This window comes from Cupressus sempervirens, chromosome 1 (assembly GCF_028749045.1).
Source record: "Cupressus sempervirens isolate cs-2001-9-10 chromosome 1, ASM2874904v1, whole genome shotgun sequence".
Lineage (NCBI taxonomy): Eukaryota > Viridiplantae > Streptophyta > Pinopsida > Cupressales > Cupressaceae > Cupressus > Cupressus sempervirens.
This window is the reverse complement of record NC_143118.1, coordinates 871,555,285-871,578,089: the sequence shown is the minus strand read 5'-3', so window position 1 is coordinate 871,578,089 and position 22,805 is coordinate 871,555,285. Positions and strand designations below refer to the sequence as shown.

General features: G+C 36.7%; 1 protein-coding gene across 3 annotated transcripts in view; it reads right to left on the bottom strand.

The window, feature by feature from the left end:
• The window catches only part of LOC149580600 (nodulin homeobox-like), a 182,535-nt gene that overhangs the window by 65,070 nt on the left and 94,660 nt on the right, over positions 1-22,805 (bottom strand). For all 3 annotated transcript variants that reach the window (XR_016353981.1, XR_016353988.1, XM_089792153.1), the window contains exons 7-13: positions 19,389-19,613; positions 19,172-19,303; positions 18,907-19,002; positions 18,614-18,772; positions 18,162-18,480; positions 17,898-18,023; positions 17,675-17,744 (exon numbers count right to left, since the gene is read on the bottom strand). Coding sequence is in view for 1 of the 3 variants with exons in the window: in XM_089792153.1 (XP_089648279.1) it covers positions 17,675-17,744; positions 17,898-18,023; positions 18,162-18,480; positions 18,614-18,772; positions 18,907-19,002; positions 19,172-19,303; positions 19,389-19,613 (1,127 nt within the window). In the remaining 2 variants the exon portion in view is untranslated. The remainder of the gene's footprint in view (positions 1-17,674; positions 17,745-17,897; positions 18,024-18,161; positions 18,481-18,613; positions 18,773-18,906; positions 19,003-19,171; positions 19,304-19,388; positions 19,614-22,805) is intronic.

Genomic DNA, 22,805 nt, shown 5'->3' with positions numbered 1-22,805 from the left:
ACGGCTATGAGCCTCTTTCCTTAATTGATTTGGCTTTGTCAGACAGTAGAGCGCCATTAGCTAAAGATTGGATTAAAGAGCAGCAAGATATCCTTAGAGCTCTCAAGGATAATATCCAACAGGCACAGAATCAATAGAAGTTGTATGCTGACCGACATCGCACAGAGCGGAGCTTTGAGGTTGGAGATAGAGTTTTTCTTCGGCTACAGCCTTATAGACAGAGCTCATTGAAGAAAAGCGGGGCCGAAAAACTTAAGCCTAGATTTTATGGACCTTATTGTATCACCAGGAGGATAGGGGAGGTCGCGTATGAGCTAGATTTACCTGATGACAACCAAAACCACAACGTCTTTCATGTCTCATGCCTCAAGAAGGCAATGGGCCAGCAGATTGTGCCATCAGAGAGCTTACCTCCACTTGATGAAGTGGGTAAACTTGTTTTGGTACCAGAGGATGTGATTGAGACCAGGGAGAGGAAGCTACGCAACAGGACTGTTAGAGAATATTTGATCAGGTGGAAAGACTTGCCTTATGAGGATGCCATGTGGGAAGGCGAGTCCATATTACAGCACCCAACATTGAGATTGCTTGAAGGCAAGCAATCCCGGGAAGGGAGGACTGTCATGTCCCCTTCTCAATTTTAGTTCTGAGCAACAAAATTAATCTATCTCCACATCCGGATAGGTTAATATCGACTTCAGGCAGGATGCTATCCAGTCACAAAAAGGGAATTTAATTTATTATATTCCAGGACTTTATTAAAGATGCGGAGTTAAGTCACTTTAATGTTTTAAAGTTATTTACTTTATACATAGCTTTAAGTGACTACAGGACGAAAATGACTTTTAAACCCACATTCTTTGCATGTGGTACTTTCTCCCATTCCGAGATTATAAATGGACGAGTTAGCATTGGGATTAACACACAAGAAGAATTAATGAACTCAGCAGTTTTACATTTCTAGTTGCTTGAATGTGACTGGTCGCTTTGAGGACGAAAACCCTTGAAGCAAATAAGGGACGTTGGACGTAGCCCTAATTTCTCTTGACTCACTTAATTTGTGGATAGTTTAATGGAGGTTTATTGTGGTAAATAATTTTCAGGCCCTAAATCTGCATTTTTCCGGAGCTGACGTGATAACAGGAATTCTTAGTTTTCAACGTGCCACGAGATTAACAGTCGGGTGCCAAAAAGGAGGCATTTTCAGCGGTTTATGTGCGTCTGAGAGTTCAGTATCTACTCAAGGGCACGCTCAGCAAGCAAGTGTAGTGTTCTGCGCTCAGATTCAGACTTCCCAGCAGCTCGGAACAACAGTAGTATTTCGAAAGTGGAGCTATTTTGTGGAAATCGCAGGTTTGGTAACACACGTATGAAGGTGAACGAATGTCTGTGGAATGTTGGAAGGATACGGCGCTGGAATCACACATCCGCATTAACTTCTCGGGGAAGGACCTTCCGCCATTATTCAGGGAAAGAAAATCTGAAATGAAGGGTGCACATTGAGGAGTTACGACTAATACTAGAAGAGTCGGCTCAGGTTCTGAAAACAAGCTCATGAGGACATCATTTCTTAGTTCACCCGTGGCCAAAGGGATAGAGGCTCCTTCAGAATATTGGGTCTGTACTTCAAGATGCTTTTTCAGATTTTTCCTTGGGTTTATTAACGGGTTCTGAAAATGTTGTTATTACTGGTATATCATTTAATGTGATGACATTGTAGCTTTGATTTCGGATTTATGTTGAGATCTCTATAAAATCTTTGGATGGGCTATCACGTTGGTATTATTGTTTAAATACATATCTCAAACATCAAATTTTATAGTGCCTGAATGTTTCAGTATTGCACTCCACATAGTTCTTAAGTGATAGGAACAGTTGACAACTGTTTGTTGAAATGCTCGTGCAATATTCAGTTAACAGTACAGTGAACACAGCGACACCTGGGTTAGCAGAGACTTGTTTGACAGAATACCCACTGCAGTAAAAATACTTTGGTAACAGTTTAGTACCTGGTTCATGTTAGTTTCTCTCAGGGGTTCAGCTTAAGTTGATTGTATTGGGAAGTCAGTTGATTATGTGTTATTATTGAAATCCTTACAGACTGGGTTAAAGTTAGTGAATAGCTGGACAAAGTCATTACCCCACATATATAACAGTATTTGCAAATTTGTCAAATTCTGGGAACAATCTACCACAGTTCACAAAAATTATATATATATTTGCTGTAGGAATTGGGCTAAGTTTATTACAACTTTCTCCTTTTCGTGTAACCCATTCCATTTCCTATAATGAATGGAAGTGAGAGACTCTTTCATGTTGCAATCATTCATCTTTTGTTCCTTAAATTATGCATGCTTTTCACTTTCCCTTTCAGGAGAGTATTTAACTCTTAGCTCCATGTATGTAATGTCCCCACTTCTTGGATTGGATAATTGAATTATAACCTGTACCAAATTGTTAGTACATGGAAAAATATTCATGAAAATACCAAATTAAATACAAACCTGCAGCGATGTTAGTAGATCATAAGATACATAACTGTTCACTAATCCCATGCTAATCTTTAGAGAATACTCTTCTCAGATTTACCTAACCCTTGTGATGAGAGTGACCTTTAAAGGCCTCTGGGATCTCTATTTATGACCATGCTCATTAACAATAATTACTGCACAGAGATCCCACCTCTGTCCAAGCCTCTGATCTCTAACAAATATATATATTGTCTTGTCTCTAGATATTCTCAAAGAATCTCTCCCTGGATTCCCATTTGGAATTACAACATTCATACAGAACATCCTCAAATCTCTGACCTCCTTTAGAGAGACTCGACATCCAAAATTGAATGTTCTCTACCAAGATAGACTTGGTCTCTGTAACAGTTGATAAGTCTCTCTTTCCAGTAAATGATATATCTCTAGTAATATAGTTAAGACTTATAAATGTTAGTATTCAATGGATTGCATGATACCTTATCTCTATATAGGTTCTTCTCTTCTTTTAACAGATTAAATGACTTTGTCCCTGTTCTATTATATATCAGCTGTGATTACAGTATTGTCTATATTTATTGTTTTGCAATAAGATTGAACTGTTCTTAATGATTTGGTACTTGCTACGTTCCTCTTCGCTGTGTGTTACTGAGATAATGTATAGTTTTCGTTTTGATCTCGATGGAATTGCTTATAGGTATTCACAATCTTCGCTTGCTGTCGGATGGTATTACTTAATACTGCCGTTATGTTGCTTATTGGTTCGTTACTTGTTACCCACTTACTGTCTGCAGATTGTGTCTCCTATGGCGTCAGGTGATTGGTTTTACTGTTTCCTTCTTAACACTCGTATCCCATACCTTACCCAATTCTCTGTTATTTTTGTCATTTCTTTGGTATATTATTTAGTATCACTGTTTATACTCTCCAATTGTATTGTGCGGCTAGCGTAGCAATATCCCTTATGTCTCATTTGATTTCCTTATTTTGTTTTTAGCTGCTATTTTATTCTTTTCTCGTTCTATGCATTTTATGCAGATCTCACGTGGCATTTATAGCCTGTGTGGCTGCAGTCAAAGATAGCAACCAAAGGTCATGCGACATTTGGCAAGACCTTTGGTTGGGTGACCTGTACTCACTGACAAGTCATTTTCACAAAATAGAGCTAACCCTCAATCAGGTCCACTGATCAAATTACAAAACAAAATTAGAGTTACTGTCCTTTACCAAACTGATGGTAGCATCCACTATGCTTGAACAGTTCTGATCAAGCTTTGACAAAGTCTCCAAATCAAACACAATCTCTGATTAGACAATTCTCATCCACACATTATAGTAGTTAACCGTCTCTTGCATTAGCTTCACAATCGATACTCGATTTTATATGTGATCTCCCAACCCAAAAACATAAGTCATGTTGGCTTCTAGAGAAACATCTAGAATCTTCGATCAAAACAATAATGTGATACAATCTGATCAAGAGTAAATAACTCTGATGTTGGCTCTACCAAAATGTATCATTTCTCGAAACTAATTCTCCAATCAATTCACCATAGCAGTTATTCATTACCAAATGGCCCTGTTCTTCACAAAAACTGTCAAACCAATACTCATAAATGAATATCTCCATAATGCAATCACCTCAAAGATTGTGATGATAGGATTAGACATAATCATATGTCTACTGCCATGCCCTGTAATCGTATGCTCTAACTCCTCTAAATCTGCTCATACCAAACTGGTCTATCTGACTGCCTAAACATTGCTTCTCCTAAACTGAAAGTTCTCTAAGTGTAGAACTTCCAGTAAAGCATCTGCTCTCCAAAATGGCCATGAAAAAATCTATCTTATCAGTGCATACTAAGCATGCCTGGAAGAGATGCTGATGCTTTTGGATGCTGGATGCTCTTTGGGTACCCTGCAGATGCGTGCAGGAAGCACTTCCTATGTACCCGGATACCCGTGGAAGCTAATAAAGTATCAAACCTAAATAAGATAATTTTTGGGATGTAGCAAAACGAAGTTTGCAGCAGATTTTTGTATAGAAAACATGAGAAAAGTATTTTTACAATAGATTGGAGCTGCTTTGTATGAGACCCATCATAGACTTTAACAACCAAACATAGCATCCAACTTCTTGACAACTCACTTGTAGATAGAAAGGTAGCACTCTAGAAAGTATGAAAGCGGAAAACAAAAGTTCTCAATATGCATAGGCAAAATGTTGGTAGTGAGGACATGATTGATTTCACTACTTTAATAAACAAAGAATTTTCAAGACTTCCTATGTGTCAATGGTTGATGAGAATTTGAAAGCTAGCAAAGAATGTGGATGGATCCCCTAGCATCTATATTTATCCAGCGATGGCTAGCTGCTTTTAGATATTGGACACACTCATTAGCTGTGGAATGTTGTTGACACCATTCAATCCCTTTCTCATGCCTCTTCACTATCACCGGTTGCTTGTTCATATTTGCTACATGTAAAATCCCCTTGGTGTAAGACTTAAAGAGTATTAGGGCGTGTGTTAAATTTTCTGATATTGAATCCTATTGTTTTTATTGGAAATGTAATGACAAACAAGTGACTGAGAGGGGGGAGTGAATCGGGAACCACTTAACTTTTCACACTTAGAATACTTCTTCTTTTACTTCATTAGATTATCTAATCTATTGTCATGCATGAACATAAAGCAATAAAGAAAGCAACACCATAACACTTTGACACAATATTTGGTAACCCAGAAACCCTCAAAGGAGAAGGTAAAACTGGGGTGCAGATGACATCCACAATGCTTCACTACTGCAATAATAAAGTTGGCCTGTTAGGGCTTACAATTGATCACCAGGGCTTACAATTGATCACTTCTAGTGATCTACTCTGTTAGGAGTATGAAGGACTGTTAGGTCCACCTTGTAAAAGGATTTTACAATACAATGAAGTATGTACTCTGTTAAGAGATTCAGCAAAGGACTGTTAGGTCCACTCGGTTAGAGGATTTCACTGATGCACCTGTTAGAATGGATCAGTAGGTTGATCTTTGCTTTGCAACTCTATTTGTTGATGTAGATCCTTTGATAATATGATCACCTGGTTGTGATAGATAAGTCTCTACTCTACTCTTTATACTGCTCTGTAGCCTACTTACTCAATCTGCTTTATCTTCCTTTTGTATTCCATCTTCGCTTCTTATCTTCACATGTTCATGTATTCCATATATTACACATATTATCTCTTAGACAAACTAATTTGCCTTCCTTATATATCCATCAAACAATAACTTCATACCAAGTCGTCTCACACAAGAAATATCTTCATAATAACCAAATTATACCTTTAAGTTGGCCAAATGCTAATGCTCGAGCAACATTGTGCATTTTGGTATTATGTCAATGCTCAGGCAACACAGTGAGCTCGAGCAATACTCTAGCACTACAGTGATACTGGTTGCTCGGGTAACACTTTAGCACTCGGGTGACGTTGCAGCATACTGACTTAAACTAGTAGCTCAGTTCATACTATGAACTCGACCAGTACTGTATAATCAGTTCACACTAGGAACTTAGCTCACACTGGGAACTCTGATAACTCGGTTTATACTATGAGCTCAGTTAACACAGTATATCGTTGAACTACTCGAGCTACTCTAAAATATGTTGTCTGATGGAAAGCTCGGTTGCAATATTAACCGATCTTCCTCGATAAGTGTTTTGTAACTAAATGACAATATGTCTTGCCATTAGGGTCAACAATCTCCCCCTTTGGCATTAGTGACAAATACACTTATCTTGTGTAGTTCTATCAGCAACCAAAAATCTATTAATCCAAAAAAAAATTGTCAAACTCCCCTTTCCATGTGCTTGGTTCTGCAACTCGACTTGAACAGAAAACTCTGTGGCTCGGTCACAACTGAATGGATTTTGATTTTTCAAAATTGTTTTTGTTTATCTATACATCTGATCATCTGCTTTATATATACATATACATTTTCCTCTATATTTTTCCTTTTGTATATTATCTAACTATATTTTCCCCCTTGTGTTTGTTACAAATGCCATAAACATATCTTTACAAGGTTATACCAAAATGAGTGAGGAATCCATTATGCACCTTCAAAATTAAAGACATCATTTTATCCCAATTTTCTTGCAATACCTTCAAAATGTATTGTTCAATCTGAAGTTCAGTTGATAACTCCATCATGAGATTTGCAACTGAGAAGTTTGTGTCATGAACTAGTGTCTTTGCATGTGCAAGATGTTTCTGCATCACATCCATGTAAGGAAGTATCATACTTTGAATGTCTGATACTATTGCCCTAATTTTGGCTTCTTCCCTCAATAACTCTACCTGTAATTCTGTCAAAAATCTGACCTTTACAAAGTTATTGGAGCTGGTACTCGGGTCAAGTGCTAAATGACTAGCACTGTTCTTCAAGTCTTCATCAATCTTGGTCAGTTTATCCTTTATTTCTTTGGTGAAAACTGAAATATCACACAGTTTTGTAAATAAGGAAACAACATTATTTACAACTCCCTCTAATGTACCAATGAGAGTGGACAATCCCACTTGATCAATGGCAATTTTCTTTGCTACATTATCCAAAAATTTGTTTTCAAATTTTCTTTCTACCCTTTGCAGAAGTTTATCATGGCCATCTATATCCTTATCGAATTTATGTACAATATCAAAATTGTTCAATAATAGGGCCCTTATTATTTACCTCAATTTGCATTATATCCAAAAATATGTCTTTCATGTCTTCAAGAACCTTTCCTCTATCCCTTTCTGCTTTCAATTTTCTCTGTTGTGCTCTTTTCCTCCATACACTCAGAATTTCCATCTGTTCAGCAGTGAGATTGGACTGATTGCAATTTGTAATCACAATCTCAGTATCAAGGTCAATCTCATTAGAGATCTTTTCCTTTTCCTTTCCCTTGGCACTTGGAGCAACTATAATTTATTTGCCTTTATCTTTATCCTTTGTCTCTTCTCCACTCAATTGACTCTTAGATTCTTCTTTACTTTCTTTGTCAACCTTGTCCTCATCCTTCTCTAATTTTTGTTCGGTTACTACTTGGGTGGATGCAAGACTTTGTTTCTCCTTTTATGTCTTCTCTACACTTGATGAAGCAATGGCTTGGCTTGGAGTAGAGGGTAGAGAGTCAATCATAGCAGCTGCCATCATTTTTGTAGCTGACTCTTTTATAGTCTGTACATCTAGCTCTTCATCTTTTTCTATCTTAATTCTCTTCTTCAAAAATGGTTTTCCACAACTTTGTTGTGGACTGAACAACCTCTTCAATATTATTAGTCAAAATTTGAAATGCCTTGAATCTAGGAGTCTACCTGTTTTTATGTTTTGTCATGGCCTCCTTGACTTCTTTTGTGAGGTGTGGCATGATACTCTTCACAGTTTGTTCTTTGATGTCCCTCTTTGTTTTCACGGCGTTGGTTCATCTTTAGGTTACTGCCTTAAGCAAGACATAAGGTGTTTCGCTTTTTAGCTCATTTGATCATACTTCCATTTAGCAATCTTTTCCACCAAAGCATCTTCTATTTGTCGCTGCTCCTCCTTGCCTTTGGATTCATATCTAATATACTTGAATCCTGTCATGCCACTCCCTTGCCTCAATCTTTTCAATTGTTGCTCAAAGGATAGTGGGGGCTTCTTCAATTGAATGATTGGAGTGTTTTCTTCCTCTTCATCATCATCCTGAAGCTTCAATTTCCTTTTTGACCTTCTTGCAGTAGTGATCACAGGGGTAGCTACTTTCTTCGATGTAGCTTTCTTTGGTGTTGTCATGATCACTTTTCACTTTTTCTTTGCAGGTTCTTCCTCTTCTTCTTCTTCTTGTTCTTACTCTTCTTCTCCTTTTCCTTCAATAAGCATAAGAGGATCATCTTTCTTTTCTAGTTTCTTCTTGATGGTTTCATTCTCTTCTTCCCTCTCTTCAAACTCAAGGAATCTCTATTTCTAGAGATATCCTAGTTTTTGCCTCTTCGTGTGTACCAAAAGTTGTTGCTTTGGGGTCAGCCAGCTCATTCAAAAGAACCTCAATGATATACTTGGTGTCATCGATACTCACCTCATACCCCAAGGGTTTTACCCATGCAGTCCTAGGTATGACTGCTTGAATTTGAGTATTGTTATAATTAACTAGGAAACAGAGGTCTTGCTCATATCTATACCTATCTTGCATCTTTTCCTTGAAATTCTCAAAATATGCATCCATGATACGGTCAAAATTTTCTCACAATTCATTTATGAAATCATTGATTTGGTATATTACTGGTCTATCCTTACTCTAGACCACATTACCCTTAGATAGAAAGAACTTTTGCACATAGAAAAATAAACATAACAGAAGAGAGTCAAACTTACACACATTCTTCTTTGATGCCCGAATGCTTTCCATGTTTTTGCCTAGTTGACTCAGTTGCAGCTTGGCAAGCTCAAAGGATAAGTTGTTCTTCACCACTTTAAATGCTAAGTCAACAGCCTCACAGGGAACATTGTTCGGCATGCTTGAACTGTAGATCTTGTGAGCTATGACATGAATCCCAAATTTGATCTCCATGTCAGTTACGTTGTTCAATTCCATTCCCCTGCCATCCCATTCTACTAGGGTTTTCTAAGAAAGCTCACCACAAGCTAGGGTTTTGGTAGTCTTGGGTCTGTCCAACATTGGGTAGCCCGTAACTCGGTGAATCATCTTCTTAGTGATCTTCACAGGTTGTTCAAGCCAGGACACGTCATAAATCCTAATAAGAACGTATCTAATCCATTTAACTTGGAAATTTTGCGACATGTGAAGGGCATGAGTCAAACCCTTGACTTCTAGATGTTTATGTTCAAGCTTTAGCACTCCATTCTCACATAGTGCATTGTATGCTTCATTCTGCTCAAACGAACGTAACTTCTAAATCGTACAATGACAGAATGATCTTATGTCGTTTATCAACAGTACTTTAGGAGGAATAGCTGAGTGGGCTCCCAATTATCTTTCTGCTCAACAATCACAGGGTAGAGCTTGAATGTTGGTGCTTTGCAAACTGTGTTCTTCAACAACATCTAAGAACCCTTCTTCGCTTTTGAACTAGAGTTGGATGCCATAATGCTTAGTCAAAGAAGAATCTGCAACAGTAGATAACCCTTTCTGCAACTTCGCTTCCAACAACAATTCGCTTTTGATCGCTTGGGGGCTCGAAAATGCTATGCACAAACTGAATTCTGAATGCAAGGTGAAAGAATGAACCCTCGATTTTGCCTTTTATGAAAAATATTTCAACTTTTAGGGCTTCATAAATGCATCATACAATGGTAGGTGACACAACTCGATAAAGTCTTTGAATCATTAGCTCGGCATGAACTGATTATCAAACAACTCGGTTAGAACTAGTTTTTAACTTGACCTTGCTTGAAGATGATTGATAGCTCGATTACAACTAGGTTGTAACTGGGTTAAAACATAGCTTCCTTGATTGACCTAGTGTATCTAAATATGCAGATTTGGATTGAACTTTCTTGCATATTTGGAACTGATGTAGGATCTTCCTTGAATTCTCAGTTCCAGCCATCTCCTTAACTGCTTAGTTGGATGTGGATGTTTCACCCAAGTCATTGGATTGGATGCTAATAACTTCATTGTCTTGCCTTGTGTTTCCCTCTGATTTCCTTACCCATTTCTGAATCATCTGAGTTATGATCTCTTCAATCTTGGATTTCCCTTTGTTTTCCTCACCAGAATTTGTTGTGGCTCTATTCATTCAGTTTCTTGCCAAATGACCTATCTTTTTGCATACAGAACATCTCAAATTAGTATTTCTTTTTCTTGAGTGAGATCTTACACAATTTACTCCAATGTGCCCATATTCTTCAAAATGGTGACATCTTCCCCATGTGTTGTAATCCCAACCAATAAATACTCTTTGTTTGGTTCCATTGTGCTGATTATTTGGATTCCATTGATTTGATATGCACTCTGAAGATTTGTGACCATGCTTGTGACATTTGAAACAATTCCCTTCAAAATTTGATATGGTTATCCATTCATTCGCCTTCTGAGCATACTAGTTGCAATTATAGCATTGACCTTTGCACTTGGGTCGCATAGTATTGCTCCAACAAACATTTGATGTATGACCTATTTTTCCACAATTGTTGCATGTAAGCATTTTGTTCTTCTGTGCTCCTTCTTGTGATAATTCTCCTTGATCAGTATACCCTAAGCCAGTAGTGCCTTTGGGTCTATTCAGAGTTTGCTCAAACAATTGATTCACACTTTCTTGTGACCACAATCTTCTTTCATTGAGTTCCTTTTCAGCTCTTAGTTCATTCTGGAGTCTATCATTTTCTGCTCTTAGATTAGTGATCCCTTGATTTGCATCATCTAGCTGATTTTTCATATTTGCCTGATGATGTGATAGCTGTTGAACTTCATTGGTCTTTTCTTCTAATCTTGTTACAAGTAGTCTTTTGTCTTCATCTGTCATTTCTTTATCATTTACTGCTTTGTTCTTTTATTCCATGACTTCACATAGCCTGACCGAGTGACTTTCCTATTCTCTTTTCAATTTTCTTACTTCTTCTTGTAGAGTAGCATTTCTTACTAGTAGATCTTCTATGGTTGCATCCACTTCTTCTAAACTTCCTTCTTTACAGAGGTCTTCTATTCTTTCTTCTATGTATAGATTGTCATCATCTATATAGCCAATTCTTTTCTTCTCTTCATAGAGTGGGTGAGTTGTTCCTTGAGTCTCTTGACTTGCTCCATAGCCATATATAGATCAAGTTTGTCATTTTGAATAGCTTTTTCTAACTTGTACACTTCGATTTCCTCAAACCTTTACTCTCAAGTTGTTAAGCCTCTTATAGGAGATCCTTGCTCTAATACCAATTGTTGGAAATGTAATGACAAACAAGTGACTAAGAGGAGGGGGGGTGGGGGGGTGAATCAGGAACCACTTAAACTTTTCACACTTAGAATACTTCTCTTACTTCATTAGATTATCTAATCCATTGCCATGCATGAACATAAAGCAATAAAGAAATCAACGCCATAACACTTTGACACAATATTTGGTAACCCAGAAACCCTCCAAGGAGATGGTAGAACTGGGGTGGTAATGACACCCACAATGCTTCACTACTGTAGTAATAAATTTGGCCTATTAGGGCTTACAATTAATCACTTCTGGTGATCTACTCTTTTAGAAGTATGAAGGATTGTTAGGTCCACCTTGTAAAAGGATTTTACAAGACAAATAAGTATGTACTCTGTTAAGAGATTCAACTAAGGACTGTTAGGTCCACCTGGTTAGAGGATTTGACTGATGCACCTATTAGGATGAATCAGTGGATTGATCTTTGTTTTGCGACTCTGTTTGTTGATGTAGATCCTTTGAATATTATGATCACCTCGTTGTAATAGATAAGTCTTTGCTCTGCCCTTTATACTGCTTTGTAGCCTACTTACTCAATCTGCTTTATCTACCTTTTGCATTCCATCTTTGCTTCTTATCTTCACATGTCCATGTATTCCACATACTACACATATTATATCTTAGACAAACTAATTTGCCTTCCTTATATATCCATCAAACAATAACTTCATACCAAGTCGCCTCACACAAGAAATATCTTCATAATAACCAAATTATACCTTTACGTCAGCCAAATGCTGATGCTCAGGCAACATTGTGCATTTTGGTGTTATGCTGATGATCGGGCAACACAATGAGCTCGGGTGATACTTTGGCATTCTGGTGATACTGGATGCTCGGGTAACACTTTAGCACTTGGGTGACACTAGAGCATACTAACTTGAACTGGTAGCTCAGTTCATCCTATGAACTCGGCGCATATTGTTAACTCGGTTCACACTGGGAACTTGGCTCACACTGGGAACTCTAATAACTCGGTTTATACTATGAGCTCGGTTAACACAATATATCCTTGAACAGCTAGAGCTACTCTGAAATATGTTGTCTGATGGAAAGCTCGGTTGCAATATTAACCAAACTTCTTGGATAACTTAAGTGTTTTGTCACTAATTGACAATATGTCTTGCCATAGGGTCAACAGTTTTGTCAAATTCGCACCAATCTTCTGATAATACTGATCACAGCTCTTGATGGCTTAATACTGTAAATGCTTCCTGTGTCTTTACAACCAAGAACTTGCAAAGCCACAATGGTAACTCAAATATGAAAATACTGGTTTCTAAATGAAACAGACATTATGCATAAGACACTCAAGATTTTCTCTTAACTTTAAAACACTAAGGCTCAATCAGTTCAAGCAACTAGCATTGACTTACTGTCAATATAAAGAAATATTATTCAACAAGAAAGATTCAGAGAATACTTCAAAACAATTGGAAATGGCACCTGCAGGTGTTAGTTTGTTGAGACACATAGTCAGGTCCAGCCAAATAGTTTATACCTCCAACAATTGATTCGGCAATCAATCATCGACTAGTGCAGAGAACTTGCAAATGGATTGACCAGCTGTATACCTCAGCACAGATGATCTTGCTCCCAAAAATGGATTCGTCTCACTCTAACCGGGGCTCCCTTTAGGCTAGTTCCACTATCTTCTCTCACACAGTCTCTGTTTATGAGTGGCATGTCTCGACCGTTACTGAAACTGGTTCATTGGAAATATTAGCAACTAATATCACCCATATACTGCAACACAACCCATTAACTGCACTAGACGATTCTAAGATAGATCTGCGCCTAAAGACTCACAATGGCTATCATCCAAGTCACACATGTCCTGTATATCATTTGTCAACTTACTGGCTTCAGATCTGCAAAGAATACGTTCCCAGACTGTACACATTCAGCCAGCATTATCACAGTCATGCAGCAGTTATGCACCATCAATCACTATCCTTCTAGCTACACTGCGGGTGAAAAATCCTACAATAAATTTCGTCGACCAAGTTTGGGATTTTATCCAAACTCTTAAAGCTAGAGGGTTCCATCTCTAGACTATCTTGCAGCTTAGCCAAAGTTTTGTTCTTCTCAAGAACATCACATGCCTTTCCTTCGAAACACTGACAAGAAAAGTGTCGCCAGATCACTCAAAAGATCCCAGCTGGTGCCAAACAATGAGGGAAGCATAATAAGGTCAGTGGCTTAATGTGCGTCCAAAGACAAGGTGCCAGCAATGACCAAATTATGTCCCCTTAATGCATTCCCTTGCAATTTAATACCTTAGCTTACCTAGAAGCAAGGAAAATAGGCTAAGTGTCACAACCGAGAATTACACCAAGGTCAGGGACATGACACTACATAAAAATTATCTAACATGATTCATCTGTCAGAGGTTCATCATGACTGCTTCCTGGTACACTTTCATTAAATTAACCAGCATTCTAAATTTCTGTGTCCTACCAAATTAACGAGATAGGATGGGGGACTACATATTGCATTTCTTTGCATGCGCACGCGTGCGCACACATTCACAATCCAAAAAAAAAATTGCCCATCTACACACCCGATTCTTCCATCCACATCCAATGCGGCAACTTAGGCAAAAAGAATTGTAGCTGCCATCAATGACCACATATCATGCTTTGCTAGTCACTCTTGCCAACAGATCTTGGTTTATCTTCCATTACTTGCTTATATAGTATTCAATTGACATAGTGGAAAAGAAAGTTTAAGTAATTGTCTTCGCTTTCCTAAATTCAACAAAAAGGGGACATTACATTATGGCAATGTTAGAAACCATGCTGGAAATACCAATTTAGAAACAGCAGAATTCTACTTCCAAACCCACAAAAAATGTCTTGGAACTTGTACTAGTTTCTCCTTTACCAGCTAGGTCTTTAAATAATAATTGTGGATCTATAATTTTGGAATTTAAACATCAATTTCCTTTCTTAAACTTCTCCTTATCTTCCCCAAAAGATTTCGCTTACAGTGCTGACACCATAGGTGAATGAAAAATGGAGAAACTCAGAATTGAGTTAGAGCTTCATGTGCTATGCTTCATTTAAATCATAAATGAAATGAATGAATACATAAAGTGAGAGATGAACCAAATATCATCTAACCTTTGATTGCAGAGGAACTAAACACATCCTCCATTGGAACTAACTTATAAAGCATAATATTATAATTTGATATTGTACATTTCTTTCCTCTACCAATGTATAAAATAAGTATGGTTTAAGTATGACCATTATAATTTATATTTAATCACTTTTAAGATTGTATTCCCTATTTCTGCCATGCATTCCAGTTTCCACAGTTTTTCTTTAAAGTATATTGTTGGGTTATATCTTGATCTTATGTTATCACTATTATTTTATCCATTCCAAGACTGTATTTCCAATTTCTTCCATGGATTTCAAGTAAACATTTTTGTTTACAATCCATTGCTGGATTGGAAATAGACCTTGTTTTTCCCAGATTTCAAAGATTTGCAGCCATTAAACCATCTATAAGTAAAACCTACTTGTTTACCTATTATAGAAAATAAATCCACTGCCCCAATAAACATCTTCTCTCCATTCTCACTGAGTGCTGCCTATTATCTTCATTGTTTTACTTTGAAATATCAGAACTGCTCAAGAGAAGAGAGCATGTCATTATGATGAATGATCTTTTCCTCAAGCAAAAGCTATCTAGAGCTGCTTCTGTTGTGCTCTACAACTTCGCTTTCCCATGCTTTCTTAAGTGGCTATGATAGAAAAAATAACAAAATGAAAAAAAAAATATTAAGTGGCTGTAGTAAAAAATTTAATATATTTTCATCCTAATATTGTATGATAGGATACGAAGTCAACTGATCATTAATGGTCCTGTTCTGAACACCTGAAGAGTGTAACATCTTCCTCATTAAACAAATTGGGCATTAGAGGCATCGCATGATCCCATAAGCTACCTGCATTTTAAACTAGGATCTGTAAATAAAATAGGTGGTTGCTTCAATATACATCCCAGCAAATACCTTCAATTCAAACAGACATGCTATTGATGAAACCTACATAGAGTGTGCTATCACATTTTCCTGCTTCATGCTAACAAGGATGAAGACTTAAAAGCTTTCACAGATTATAACAGCAATTTGTGCTCCTGATTTAAGGAATATATTGCTTGTAGGATTAATAGGACCTAAGGTATTCCGTATTCTGCATTGTTACACCAGTACGTGGGTACTTTGAGACGGTGGGACGCCGGGGCGAGTTTCCGGGACCAAGGAAAATGGGCCTCATTTTTGGGACGGTGGGGGGATGGCCAGGGGATGGCGGCAAGGGGAGGATGGGCCAGAGAGGGATGTTGTATAGTATACATATAGAATTTGAAATGCTAGTTATGAAATGATGTTTCAATAGTTCACTAGAACATGCCAAATTAAAATACTTGAGCATAGCAAAATTGCAACATAGTAACATATTACATACCCAATAGTAACATTCAAAAATCAAAATAAAAATCAAATAGAAATTCAAGTACACATCCCAGCGGCGGCACGGTTGCACAATGGTGGAGGTGGGGGGTGGTCGGGTACTCAAAGTACCCAGTGTGGGGATGTCGCGGGGATGGGTACTTCAAGGTTTGGGAGGGGGGTGCGAGTCTCCGGGTTACACTGGTATTCTGCTGTAGAATTCAGTCAACACAGTGTTTTCTTCTGTGATGTCCCCCTTCAGAAATGGAATTTAATAATATATAATTAAATAATAGACTAAATAATAAAGAAGAGAGAATTAGCGAACATGCTTATTAATCTCCATAGCTTTGATTATTAAGGATTGGTTATTCTCCAAGAGATGTGATTAGGAAGAAGTATGTGTTAAGAATAGTTGCGTCTATTTGGAGAGAAGTATTTAAGTAAATTAAGATATAAAAGGAAGATGAAGGGGGAGGGATGTACATTTATAACAAGTAAATCTGATATACACACAGTTATAAAGAGATAATTGTAACAGCAAGAGTTTACAAATACAATTCATACCCTTCAAGCCTTCTAAGAGAGAGATGAGAAACGGAACGAATCATCTACAATGCTAGCAAACATTGTGTGACAGTAAATTATACTATTATGTATCTATGTTAGATACTGATGTACATAATATTAATTGAACTATTATAAACCTATGAGTTAAATATTTCCATAAAATTATTTATATTATTATTGATACTATTATATACCTACGAGTTAAATACTGATTTACATAATATTATTATATCAGAATTCTATTAAGGATAGGGAATCCCTACATTGTCTAATGTATATAAAAATAGTAATAGAAGTATTAACATCTTTGTTATTACTTTAGTGATGAAGAAGGAAGGCTGAAGTAACTTAAGGTATGGCAGTCTAAATCCCAAAAGGATAGTTCCCAAGATAGGGTAGGGATCAGTGGCCCTGAATGCCTTGCAGGCATAGTTCCCAAGATAGGTTAAGGGCTTGGATCTGTATACTTCGAGGGAATCTAGCGGTCTCTAAGCACCTTGGATTGTATTTAGACCTCATCTTTCATTATAACAAGTAATAGCAGGTCAAGCTTGGCAACAAGATATATAGATAGCATATGAAAATAAATTACTTAATACATAATACAAATGGATGATTGTCCCTACTCATAACCTATGTTTATGGAAATCAATGCATTTTCTTGTCGATTCAACTTAGGATATAAGAATTGAGATTAATTTAAATAATAATTGAACTTTACCAAGGGCCATTTCATCTTTACAGTCTATTTTTGGGTTTAATGTTGGTCTTGTGTTGTCCAGGTGTCAAATAATCATAGCCATTACAGCATCTGTAGGTACAACCTATTTCCTGTTTTCCTAATACGGAGAAAAAACCATCGCTGCACCTATAAACAACTTTTCTCCATTTTCATTTAGTGCTGGTCATTATCTTCGCTATTTTAAACTCAAATGTCAAAATTCTTCAAAAAGAAGAGGGCATGTCATTAATAATTATGACAGATGATGATTTCCTCTTTTGATATCCTACTTACCATTTAGCACTTCTTTGTCTGTGCTCTACCAGTACTTTCCGTTCTCTCTTGAATGGCTGCTATAGTATAATCAATGACATAAAAATAATCACATATATAAATCTTAATATAAGTTCATACTAGGATTGTATATTTTTTGATAACAGGATACCAAGTTATAATGATGCAATCAAGTTTTTTTTTCTAAGCACCTGAGAAGTATAACGTCTTCTTCGTTCAACAAACTGGGAATTAGAGGCATTGCATGATCCCATAAGCTACCTGCACATTAAAGTACAAGTTATAATCAGAATAGTAGGGGGCTTTAATAAGCATCCCAGATAATACCTTAATTCAAACAGATGTTAGCAATGAACCTAGACAGAGACTATGTTGTCACATTTCCCTACTTCACATGGATTAGAAGAGACTTACAAAGATTCTCACAGATTCTAACGGCAGTTTGTGCTTCTGACCAAAAGTATAGCTTGCTTGTAGGATTGAGAGGCCCTAAGGACAAGCATTGTATAAACTTTTTGAAAAATTGATTTTTCTCTTGCTCTGCATCAGGAAAAAAGATCTATTGAACCCACTTTATAGGGCCACCACGTCGATGGTGGAAAGAAACAACTGAGTAAATAACAAAGAATGTGAAGGATAGTTGTGTGGAATAACAGGGAGCTAGAACCCATAAATAACCTTTACAAATGTCTGGAACATAGCAATGTAAATTTGCAAATATTTTGACCAGAAATGCTGTCTTTTGCTGAGAATGAGAAGTAGGTGGCATGCAATTCCCTACTAGGTTGCGAATACTGGTGGCCTTATTAGGAAGGCCAGCTGCCGGGCCTGATGAAACAGATCCACCACCTTTAAGTGATAGCATAGCAGTAGCAGCAGCACGGAAGGGATCATAAACAAGAGTTGCATCTTCCTCAAACACTTGTGTATCATCAGCACACCAACTTGATAAAAAATCTGATGGATGTAAAGCTGATATATCAGCTAGGTCTTGTGTCTGAACAGAACCCACAGTAAGAAAGTTAAAAGGAGGCCAAGTCCAGTAATATCTTTCCATTTTCCCTTCATTAGCGCAAAAGGAATCTCAAACTACTTATCACAAATTCATTATAAAATTTTAAGTTACTTACAATCTTATTCATTATAAATGAGCGAAAATTAGAGTCATCTGAAAAAATATCAGCCAGACGCATTGAATTGAGAAGCAGATGACCTTTTGGAATATTGTCTGAAGAGCCCTCATTTTGTGTGGGCTCTTTATGCAATATTCCTTTAAGCAAATCAAGAACCTGAAGACAACGAAAAAAAATTACACTTGTGATATAGCTGAAGCTTGAAAAGGAAGCTTGAAAGAAAACAATATTGATGTAAATCAGTACATTCTTTGCCATAAATTTATAACATCTTGCTTTGATAGCCACACCTCTGATGCTACTAATACTGCGAAACGCATACTCCTAGGTGAGCTTGCAACTTCATCCAAATACGAGAAACTTTCTGTCTCACAAAGTTGCATTAACTGGCAGGAGAAAAACATCAAATTAAATGAGTGTTCAATTCATCTGATTTTAAAGAGGAGAAAGCACATGGGGGCCTGAATATATATCCCAATAGAGACAAATTCAAAAACCATCAACCCTTGCAACTTTCCGTATCAGGATCATGCAAACAATTTTTCTGATACTTACAATTGATAGAACTTTGGACTTTAGACGAGATACTGAAGCAACCACATATGATGAATCTGTGAAACTTGAGGGCATTTGAAATTTCAAAACAGATAATGCCAACAAAAGTATGCCTCCATTCCTACACAGTTCCTGAGCATTTAGACACAAATTGTCATTTTCTGCGAAGGAAAAGTTAAATTTCATTACCTGGAAAAACATGGCAACTACTTCTGACCTTATTTTTGAGGAGCCGCTCTCTAAATAATGTGTGTAGGCAAAGGGACTGAAGTACTTGCAAAGAAGCTTCACAATGCTGGGAAGCAATGTGCGCTATCCTTTCAGCAGCAAGAAGGGTGGTTTTCTTGGTCATTATTTTGGCATTCAATGTACGTAGTTTAATTTGAAAAAACATAATATCTTTTCTTACTGCATCAAATGCAGCATCCATAAATATGTCTACCTGTTACAATAAATCATCTATTAGTCTCTTTCACTGTCTTTCAGGCTTCAGCGTGGTCTCTTATTTTACAGATTATACAGAATGTAGAAATGCTATGTTTTATCTTTAAAATATTGAAATGGTTGCAAGGCCAGAAACCATAAGTTGAATATGCACTACAACTTGTTAGATACCATAATCATGCCTGAATTTTTTTCTAATAGCAGTAACAAGCCTTTGTTTATAAAGTAAGAAATAATAGCTAAACAATACTAGAATCTTATAGTCATTTTTAACGTTAGTAACGAGCTCATTTTTCACTTGTAAACATCAGATACTGGCAAAAATGCTATGGGGATCCTTATTGCAAAATTTTAAACATAAAAAAAATCAGAGGAATGATGAAACTCTAATTATTAAGAACAAACTCAACTATGCAAACTCAGTATATTAAAAATACTACGAAGGTGACATATGAGCATTGCTGCAACTGGTATGCAGAAAAACAAAAAAAAAATCCAGAAATATAAAGAAAATATTATTTCATAGATGGTTTTCTAAGAATAAAGTGTTAGATTATTATAATGTTTCTTAAATGGTCATCTTCGTTAGTCTTTAGTTTATTAGGTAGTTTCTATTTCCGTCTTTAGCTCATGGTTGTTCCTTTTAGAAACGTCATATTTGAAATCTATATAAGGAGCTTTCATCTCCTTTGTTTAATACAACTACAATGTCATCGATTTATCATAACCTAGTATCAGAGCAGGTCAATGAGATTTCATAAAATTTGGCAGAGTTTTTAAGAAAAATTCGAGCCTCTTTTGATCTGAAATTTTTTCCAGAAATTTGTTTTTCTATTTTTAGAAATAAAAATTGTTAGAAGTATTTTATGAAACTTTTGTGGTTCGTCTTTGTGGATTTTTGCTGGAAATCGCAAGCCTAGTAAAGGGTTTTGATCCTACAATTTCTTGGTTGCGGCAAAAGTCTCTGCTATTTTAGGGTTGCAAGTGCTTGCATGTCACTTGCATGTGCTGGTTTACCATGCGAAGTCTTGTGCTTTCCGTTCTAAAAAATTCTAATGGGTTTTCATAATTTTTCCCTAGAAAATATTTTTGACTCTGTATTTTACAAAGTTGTGTTGGATTCCTTTGTGGGTTTACAATCTTTTCCTCAAAAATTATCTGGTGGGTTTTATAATTTTTCCTCAAAAACGAAGCCTTTTATTCTCCTACCCGTGTCTCAGTTTATGTTTGGTTTTGACTGATTTTTCACCTCAAAAATCAAGCTAGCTTTTGATCAATTTTTCACCTCAAAAATTGTGTTGGGTATTCGTTGGATTTTCTCCTAAAAAATTGTGGGTTTTCTGCAGTTTGTTTTGGAGCATCATCCTCATATGCAAAGTTTGGAGGGTTTGTCGATTTTTCCTCAAATTATGCTAGCTGTTCTCAATGTTTGTCTATCTCCAAGAAAGAGCAACTTCGTTATCCACCATCAAGTTGGATATTTTGTGATGATTTCTGGTTAGATGTTTTGCTGATTCTAGGAGGGTCAGTGGTTGAGTCAGTGACAGGCTCTTGTCTTTTGTTGCAAAGCATTCTGAAGAAAGGGGCACCCTTCTCTATTCCTTTATGGGTGAATTTTGGCTTCTTGGTCATTAAAATTTTGCAGATCCAAGGAGGGTCTCAGAAACAACAAAATGTTTTGAAGAATTTGTGACTAAAAAACATTAGTTAGACATGACAATTATGGGAGGATATTAGATTATTGAAATGTTTCTTTAATGCTCATCTTAGTTAGTCTTTAGTTTATTAAGTAGTTTTTATTTCCGTCTTTAGTTCACGAGATTGTTTCTTTTAGAAACATGGTCTTTGTAAATCTATATAAGGAGCTTTCATCTCTTTTGTTTAATACAACTGCAATATCATCAATTTACCATAACATAAAGAAATACCAATGGAATTTCCTAGATAACTCTCAAAAAATATGCATGATTGTCCATGTCTGCATCTCCATAATGTGTTCTCCAATTGGAATCGACATCTCTTAGCCTTTTCTATTACCTGGAGTGGATAGATATAAAACTTCAGCTTCTTCTCAATATTCAATATCATAGAGTACTGCCTAAGAATCTAGCTTGCAATGATGTTGGATGCTTCTCTAGACTTTCAGCCAAAGCACCCTTGGCAAATCATTTAAGGATTTAAATATTTGCATTACATGGTCTAGATATATTCCCGTAGAGCATTGTTTATAAAGATGAGTAGTTCTAGTCATCATAGAATTTCCAATACTAATCATGACACGGTGGATGGTTTAATGGCTGGAACAGTAGCAGCTGGATTACATTGCTGTCAGTAACTTGACAGAGGGACGCAATTGCAACTCTTAACACTATAAGTATTTAGAAGATCGGTTTGCTAGTTGAAAATCTCTATTATGATTTCGAAATTACAAAAGAGTAGAAAACATATATTAAATGAATAATCAATGGTTGTCCACACAATAATCTCAAAGTAGAACTATATAGTGAAGACTAACAGTAATTCACAAGGATATCCTAATATCCTTCCTTACAACCTACTCAAGACTAGGGTGGCGGTGATTGGTTCCACAACACACCAACTTCACCTTACAATGCCATCCCTATCTTTCAAGTAGCCTCAAGCCTTCAAAAAGGCAACCAAAACTTCTCCACAACCTCACTCCCTTGCACCCACTAGGATCTCTGACTCCAACACACCTCTTTGTACTCTTTTCCACCATTTCAACAAGTTTCTATAATGGGCACCCTGAAAATGCCCAAAAAACCGAACCAACTGCTGATAGTGATTTTAATGTCTTTGCATAGATTTGAAACCATATAACATAAACAAGAAGGAATTTATGCAAATTGGAGATTGAACTACTGCTGAAATAATCTGAGTTTTCAAACTAATAAAATTAAATACATAGCAAGCTCACTAATTACTCTAGCATCATAAAATCAGATACATAACAAAATCTTCAACTCACTAATTACACCCAATCTGCCTATAGCTGGAAATGCGTCCAAGCTTCCTATTAATGAGTTGATAGCAATGAATTCCAAAGGCCAAACCCCAAGGGAATGACCTCTAGAATGTCACAAGAGAAGATAGACATCCTCTAATGCCAAGAATCGATCTATAACTCAAATGCCCAAGAACTTATCAAAATGCAATTCACAATCATCCG